This window comes from Mustela lutreola, chromosome 12, assembly GCF_030435805.1.
Source record: "Mustela lutreola isolate mMusLut2 chromosome 12, mMusLut2.pri, whole genome shotgun sequence".
Taxonomy (NCBI): Eukaryota; Metazoa; Chordata; class Mammalia; order Carnivora; family Mustelidae; genus Mustela; species Mustela lutreola.
The window spans coordinates 76949242-76957759 of record NC_081301.1 but is presented as its reverse complement, the minus strand read 5'-3'; the positions used below and the strand labels follow the sequence as shown (position 1 = coordinate 76957759).

The following is an 8518-nucleotide window of genomic DNA, read 5'->3' as shown; positions in this document are numbered from 1 at the left end:
ATGGATCCCAACTTCACCTTCCTGTGTGGTTTGGGATTGCTCCTTCTGTTCCTGTGCTACCTGGTGGGGATTCCATTACCAAATTGGAAAATCAAAACTACCCAAAAGGTAAGAAAACCTTGGAGAGGGGGGGAACTCAACATGGCTTATTACGGTTTCCATTTCTAATCCCAAATCTTATTCCTTTTTTTTTTTTTTTTTTTTTTTTTTAGATTTTATTTAAGACGAAGAGAGCACAAGTGGGGTAGAGGGGCAGAGGGAGGGCAAAACAGGGAGTGCAATGTGGGGCTATATCCCAAGACCCTGGAACCCTGACCTGACCCCAAGGCAGACACTTAACCAACTGAGCCATCCAGGAGCCCTAATCCCAGGTTTTAAAAGGAGGTTGGTAGAGTGGGAGAAACACCTAAAATGGGAAGTCTTAAGAGAACAGACATTCACTCCTCTAGGAAAAGAGGCCTGGCAGGGGTAAGTGTTAAGAAAGGACTAGGGGTTCTAATTGAAACTACAGTCTATCTGGGTATGGTGGTGGTTCTTGGATAAGATCCCAAACTCAGGGATTCTGTAGTCCTGGATTGGGTTATTTTGAGAGGATGGGGTCTGTGTAAGAGAACAAAGTTTCCCAGCACTCGACCATATCAAGTCACATTCCCATGTCCAGCATCACTCGATCAAGCCTTCCTTCATGCTGAGCTGATCAGGAGAACACTGCTAAGCCTCTGAGAAGACAGTGAGGTCGGAGCTATGACCTAGTTTACAGGGTCCTACCTGAGGCAGCACAGGTGTGACTGTTGGGCTTCCTTTTCTATGTCCTCAATGAACAAAGGACTTCTGATTGGGAATACCAAGTGTGGACCTCCTAGACAAAGTCGTCCCCTGGGTTTTCTAAAGAGTAAATATTGACAACATTTTATCATCTTTAAAACTGAAAAAAGCAAGGAACACAAAGTTCTACTAAAGTCCTAGAATTCTTGCATAAAGGACGTTTCCATTTCTGAGAGAAGAGTAAGACATGGATCCCAACCCCCCTCATTGTTCATTTTTCTTCTAGCATCAGGGCAGAGCCAAGAGGAGGAGGAAAGGAGGGACACTGGAAGGTAAGGTTCTGCCTATTCCACCTGAGCTCTCTCCAAGGCTGATGCTTGCTGTCCTCTCCATGAGGGCCCGGTCCATGAACTCTGAGGATGCGAGCTGCTGGATACATTCCCTCAGAGGAGAGGCTCATGGAAATGTAGCCAGAGGGCAAAACCCGTCTCAGATCCCTGCCCTGACCATTATTGAGCATGAAGCAGTGATGGATCTGGACAAGTGCTTCCCACTAGGTGGCCGTGTGAGATGACGAGTCAGAACTTCTGTCTCCTGACTTTGTGAAAGCTCTCTGACATCATGGACCTTCAGGAGTCTTCCCTGACCTCTCTGCTTCATAGAGGTGGTCTGATCATCACATGGATAATTTACATGAAAGTACTTTATACAGGAAGCTAGATTACTAACCAGCTTCACATCACTGGCCATTTGCCCTCATCTATTGATTGTTGGGGCTTTCAGAGTCCAACATCCCAAGGCTGTCCTATAAGGGGACTCCTGGATTAATACCTATGTTTCTGCTTTCACTATATAACACAGTCTCCTGTTTCCCCAGATGGCAGATGGTACCAACGGGAAGTGGAGGAGGCCCGGAAGCTGATCTCGATTTTAAGAAGGTGACCAGTTTTCCCCCTTGATCCTATTGCCTCTTAGAGCAGGTTTTATGCAATTGCAGGATTCACTGCAGTCTGTCATAGCCATGGGGTGGGGGTAGCCATAGGAACAGATATTGGGGTCAATGCTACTGAGTATACTGCCAGGTCATAAAAGTGGGGCATTGTGAAGGGATAGCAGGCTTCAGGTGGCCCCTCCCTTGTCAGGTCTGCATGGCCGCCTCCCCTTGTTCTGGTCCTGGCTGCAGTTTTTTACCTCCTGTCTCCTGCAGCCCCCTCGGCCGGCATCATGATACCATCCACTTTCGTCAACTGTTATGTCCAGACCCCTCCTGTGAGATATGTAACAGCACATCTGCGGAGATCGATCGGCTGCTATTCCTGCAGGCTCTGGAAGATTCTACTCCCTTGGCTTCCACAGCTTCTGTGACTTCTTCATCATTCACTCTCTCCACTGACTTCTCAGCAGTCCCTCCAGGAGAGCTAATACCAGCTTCGCTGTCTGAGTCTTCCCCACCACCTGCCTCCATCTTCTCACCTAACCCAGTGATCCCTGTGGCTGATTTCTTTCCACCCTCACCACCGGGTGATTCTGTGCCACCAGAGCCCTTTCCTCCCTTGGATTCCAAATTCCCAATGGACCATTTCCCAGCCCAGCCCCCTGCCTTTCCACCTCCTGTCCCACCCCATCATGCCCATTCAGTGGACCGTAGCGTCCAAACAGAGACAGTGTCTCTAAATACCCTTTCCCAAGATGTCAGCCCCTTACCGGAGTTGTGGGAGCAGTGTCCATATCCTACCACCTCGGAAGAGGGCCATTTACAGCAAACCCCCATCCAGTTCTTCTGGGGTCTCCAAACTCCAAGCAGGTCCTTCTTCCCTGCTGCCTCCCCAGAGCAGGAATCCCCAGGAGTTCCCCATCCACTTCCTCCATCCTTGCCTGAGAACCCGCCTCAACTCCTGCCTCAAACCCAGCCCCTACCTCTCCCTCATGTCCAGCCCCAGGCCCACCTTCAATCCCCACTCCCAATCCTGCCATCTGGTCCTCTACCTGACATCAAAATCTGTGGAGCTTGTTTCCACAGACCTCAAAATGAGTCTGAGAGTCTGCCATCAACAGAAATGGAACATCTGGAATCGAACGTGTTGCAGAAGATACAGAAACGTGTGTGGGGTTTACCCACTATAGTCCAAAGATCCCAGGAGGACTACTGTTCTTCTGCGTCTAACCCTTGTTTCAGCCACAAGGCCACCAAGGCTCATGCTGCAGTTTCTGTCCCTCCTGGGCAGTTTCCTCTGAATGAAGAGCTTCAGAGAAAACTGGAGTCTCATCTTGAAGACAGGCTCATCCTACACCAGAGGGGCCTAACCCGCAGGATCTATGAGTCTCTAGCACTGACTCTTCCACAGCTACCTGAGTCTCAGCGCCATGGTGGACGCTCGGCAATCTCTAATAAGAGTCCGATCAGAAGGAGTATGTCAAAAAGCGTCTATGTGGAGCTCCCAGAAATTCTTCTAGAGGAGAGTTCCTGCAAAGATGACCTGGACAAGGATCAGGGACACAACACCAAGAATGATATGGGGTATGGTTCTGACCAAGAACATAGCCCATCCGTGAAAAACTCGATGGTGGCTGTGGAGACTACGGGACAGAGACAACTTAATGCCATGAAAACTCTCCATAATTCATGGCACTCCGTGGAGCAGACATCACTCACTTCTAAAAAATCCCAGAAAGAAAGAAGACAGGGAAGTTTGCCACCATCACAGGTTGAGGATGACTCCCTGAATAACTTCCAGGAGCTTCCCCTTGTTACACCTACGGCAGCACAGATGCTGGAAGATCACATTAAAAAGCTTAGTAAGAGGTTGACTTGGGGCCTTCCCCCTAGGGTCCTTGAATCCATACAGCACTTTAAATACAAAGAGTTCAATGGAAGCTTAACATCTCTCCGTGGACACAAAGCAGGAACAGCAAATTCAGCCCCCATCCCCGATCATCCTTTCCCTGCCACCTCAACTGCGGGCAAGGAGGAACAAAGAATTTTGAGGCCATTAGCCTCTAATATAACCCATCAGACTCCTACATCTGTCAAACGTGACTCCATAGGCAACAGATGGCCCCCAAGGCCACCTAAAAGGCAAGGTGCACTCAGACGGCCTACAAGGCAAGGTGTGCTCACATGGGAGCCAAAGGTCAAAAGTGCAAATGCCGATACTGGAAGGGGACAGTAACCAGGCATAAAGGGGAAGAAGCCAGAACCTGGTGGTGTGCCCAGAGAGTAAATATTTCTCTAGTAACATGTTGTCTGTTCTGTGTACTGTCTTGGGAGCAATGGTTTTGGGCAAATCAGTTCAGCCGTTACTGATTGCTTCCTTCATCTTCTAAAAGGTGACCAATCTCCTGGACCTCTTGGGAAATATGTATCATGTGCCCCCGAAAGCCCCAAAAGCCCATTCTCCCTCTGATGGGCTCTCTCTCCTGTCCCATGGCTTAGCCTTCCTGAAAATATACAGTAGCTCACACCTCTCCCCCTGAATGTTTTACACCCTTTACAGTAAGTCTTCTATATCGGAGGAGAATCAAAGACAGGTATAGCTTTCAGAAAATAATGATTAAGACACTGTTGTTTCTTCACTGTTACTGTGTTAGCTTAATTATGACTTAAAAGTCAGTGTTCAGAGGATCCCACAGGTGGATGAACTCTGAATGGGAATGTTTTTGGGGAATGGGGTGTTGTTCTTGGGCTGGTTGGGTCACTTAGCTGTTAGTGATAGGAATGTTGACAAGGCAGCTACCACCTTCCAGGATAAGACACCTTTGATGAAATGAAAAGTTGAAAGAGAAACCTTGCTGGTAGAACAGAAGTTTATGTCTAATCATCCCCTTCTCAGGACTCTGTCCTGCTCCCCTCCTTCCTCGTCTGATCCAGGCACCACCACTTTGAGGCAGACTGGAATCTGGCACAGCCTACCGACCTTATACCAAAAAGTCATGGCTCTGTTATTTCAGTATGCAAGCAATACCTGCAGGCTGTCAGGCATGGCATCCCCTTTGGGGGAAGGTGATCTTGGTGCCTGCCTTCCATCCACACACAATGACAATATATAAGATACGGCCTTTACTATGGCTAGGATGGCGGTATGCCACCTTCAATATTCACGGCCTTAGTGGAGCCATGGTAGCTCTTCCCCAGAACACGTGCAACTTATGAACCAGAGGTGAATTCTAGACTGTGTACCAGGATACAGATGTTTGGGGGCTTATCATGGAACTCCGTGGAATGCTTTTCTTTGGGGGGGGCCATGATGGCACATATTCCCACACTTAAAACAGGTCTCTGGACGGAAGGCAACTCCACCTCAGACTGGGACTCAAAATGGGGTGAGTGTGCTAGAGAACACCTGAGGTAGTCTTCTGGACAGTCTCAGGATGCTCAGTGCTAAAACAAAAAACCAGATGTCCATGACCTCTCTTACTACCACACTTATAGCTTCCCATCCAGGTTATCATTGACCCTATACTATCTGAATGTTGGGGTCACAGAATGCAGATTTGATGTGGTGGAGGCCCCGAGGGGGACAATAGGTGGGATGGGGCCCCAGGCAGGGAACCTGAAGAGGTGGTGAGGGGGTACACGCTGATCTAATATCTATGCGGACAGACCAGCCAATAACCCATCCTTGTGGTTCCTACATAATCTCATTTTATAGTCCATTATGGTCAATCCAGTGTTCTTCCCACCACCCTGTAGAGCTTATTACTGGGAATACTTCTGGCATCAGAATACTATAGTCTGACATTCTGTTCTCTTGCCTCATGGCCCTGTCCTTCCAGCTTATATGTCTCTTAATTTTTCTACTCACATCATTCACCTTCCTCCTCTTGCCTATCCAGCAAGGCCTTGTTATTCCTTTCCTCACTGATCGCCACCAGTCCAGCATAGGAAATAGAGTCGATGGTACTGTAATAGTGTTATCTGGTGACATGTGGTAGCTGCAGTTGTGGTGAGCACAGCACAGCATAGAGTTGCATACCTGACACTAATGTGATACTGCATCAGCCATTCTTCAATTAAAAACAAAAGAAAACAGGATCCAGTACAAGTGGACCCCATCTAAACTCCTGCCCTCCATACTGTCTGGCAAAATCTTGTCTCTCTGCCTTTTTTTTTTTTTAAGACATGCCTTTCTATATGTAACTGATTACTGTTGGATTAAATCTCCCATGTCAAAACTGAGTCTACTGGTGCCACATGAAATTCAGCCCCAGCACTACCCGGAAATCATTATTCATTCCACAAATACTTATCTAAGACCTACTAATGTGAGCAAAATAAATGGAGTTAGGTCAATATTTCCTTAGTACATTCTTTCCCCAGTTTCTCAGACCTAATTTATTTTACCTTATTTTTAATTTCATTTGAGAGAGAGAGCAGAAGCACAATCAGGGGTACTGGCAGAAGTAGAGGGAGAAGCAGTTTTCTGCCAAGCAAGGAGCAGGACTCAATCCCAGGACACCATGGCCATCACCTGAACCGAAGGCAGATTCTAAACTGACCGAGACACCCAGGTGGCCCTCAGATCTATTTCAAATTTCCTTTACTTTCTTCAAACTTAGGCCATCTTCGCATCCAGCACATCCAGCACATCCAACACAGCTCACAGAGGAACAAGAAAGCAGTGATAGAGCTTCTCACAAAACAAAACAAAATGAAATCCTTCCAAAAAAATATCCCCATTCTTCTTTTCCTCTTCCTTCCTGTTATATGGAAAGAGGTTTCCTTCCCAGTCTCAAAGGAAATATATTTTCTGAAATGTCTTTATGGAGATAGAGCTAAGTTCTTGTCTTGATGGACTAATCTACCCTTGTCAGGTCTCCTTCTGACTCCTCCCTGTCCTTATGAGGCACCCAACATCTCTTTGAAAATGATTTTTACTACAGAAATGTTTAAACATGTCCAAGAGCACATAGAACAATATAACTTCCCACATATCCATTACCAAACTTGTTCTGTTATCATTGGGTGGGTGTGATACACTGTGATTAAAGTGCAAAATCCCCTTTAAAACACCTTGCCATCCATCTCTGAGACATATGCTATGTGTCCACGTCGAAGCTCTCACGTTTCTTTGGTATTTATCACCTGTGCTACACACTTATTCAAAACAGATGTATGCAGCATTTGTGATGAAAAGGCACTGGGCTTTGAGGCTTTGGCAATTAATTTTGCTCTGCCTTAAAGTCAACCCTGAGGAGCAATTGGAGTGAATTCCTCAACCACACAGAAGAAGTAATCTTAATTCAGGGCAGAATATCACTGTCCCTTAATCACTCGGTAACTGTAATATTCCAAAAGCATAGAAGAACACCGTCTATGTTTTTGAAGGCTTGACATTGTGTGTTTTCAAATATTTAGAAGAAAAATTTGTCATGTTACTTTTCAAATAAACTACTGTGTTTCCCCTATAATGGAGTAGATAAAATACTCCCCTCTTTCCCAAAATGCCATTAAAAATAAAAAATTAGATGAAAACTGCTCAATATCATTAACCATCAGGAAAATGCAAATCAAAATCAATATTTACTAAAACTTCACACCTACAATGATGGCTAAAATCAAAAAGAATACAAATGTTGGTGGGAATGAAAAATGGTACAGGTATTTTGGAAAACAGTGTGGCAGTTGATCAAAAAGTTAAACATAGGGCGCCTGGGTGGCTCAGTGGGTTAAGCCGCTGCCTTTGCCTCAGGTCATGATCTCAGGGTCCTGGGTTCGAGTCCTGTATCCGGCTCTCTGCTCTGCAGGGAGCCTGCTTCCTCCTCTCCCTCTCTCTGCCTGCCTCTCTGCCTACTTGCGATCTCTGTCTGTCAAATAAATAAAATCTTAAAAAAAAAATAAAAGTTAAACATAGAGTTAACATAAGATCCAGCAGTTCCACTTCTTGGTATATACTCCCCAGAAATGAAAACATAAGTCTACACGAAAATGTGTAAACAAATGTTTATAGCTATCTTATTAAAAGATCAAAAGATGAGAACAATTCAAATAACCATCAACTGATAAATGGCTGAATTAAATACACATATTCCTATGATATAGTATTTTTTGGAATAAAAAAGACCAATCCATGCCACAACAGGGATGAACCTTGAAAACACGTTAAATGAAAGAAGCCAGTCCCTAATGGCCACATATGACTCCATTCACATGAAATGTCCAGAATAAGAAAATCTAGAACCAGAAAGTAGTACATCTTAGAGGTGGAGGGAGGAGGGGGGAGGAGAATAATAGCAAAAGGTTGCAGATTTGTTTCTTTTAAGTCATGACAACATTTAAAATTGTAGTGATGTATATACTGAAAATCAAGGAATTATACATGTTAAATAGGTGAATTGTATGGTATGTGAGCTGTATTTCAATAAAGCTGTTAAAACAAGTAAAGGATTTAAAAATAAGTGCTTAAGGATGACAAGAAGGGGAGCATAAAGAACAAAAGCTGTCAACACATTTTTGGAAAATGGAAATCTGGTGGAGGAGTGGAAACTGACTCGCAGAGCAAACAAAGTGCTGGCAAATCGTTCACAGTGCAAAACCTAGAAGACACGCAACCTGGTGGCACTAGAGAAAAAAAGAGAATTTGGATTCCATGTTAGTAAAGATGTTGAATTATTGTTCTTTGTTGTTTGTTTTATATTGCATATAATTTCTAAAATCATTTTTTCTTGAGTGGGGGTGCCCTTTGCCAGTTTTGTAAAACCTTTTTGAAATGTTAGCATGTTTCAAATGTGTAGAGAGGATCCCAGGTTTCTAGCA

The 8518-nt window shown here is 45.0% G+C and overlaps 1 protein-coding gene across 1 annotated transcript; it reads left to right on the top strand.

Moving 5' to 3' along the window:
* On the top strand, positions 1 to 3973 carry LOC131812155 (spermatogenesis-associated protein 31D1-like). Its single transcript, XM_059141244.1, has 4 exons — positions 1 to 108; positions 1052 to 1097; positions 1643 to 1703; positions 1973 to 3973. The coding sequence occupies exons 1-4, from the start codon at positions 1 to 3 to the stop codon at positions 3933 to 3935; spliced, it is 2178 nt and encodes a 725-aa protein (XP_058997227.1). The 3' UTR covers positions 3936 to 3973.
* The last annotated feature ends 4545 nt before the right edge of the window (positions 3974 to 8518 follow it).

What these genes read in the sequence shown, in the direction of transcription:
- LOC131812155 (XM_059141244.1), top strand. Translation starts at nt 1, where the DNA reads ATGGATCCCAACTTCACCTTCCTGTGTGGTTTGGGATTGCTCCTTCTG. An exon ending in AAATCAAAACTACCCAAAAG is followed by an intron (nt 109 to 1,051) that starts GTAAGAAAACCT and finishes TTTTTCTTCTAG; the next exon opens with CATCAGGGCAGAGCCAAGAG. An exon ending in GAAAGGAGGGACACTGGAAG is followed by an intron (nt 1,098 to 1,642) that starts GTAAGGTTCTGC and finishes CTGTTTCCCCAG; the next exon opens with ATGGCAGATGGTACCAACGG.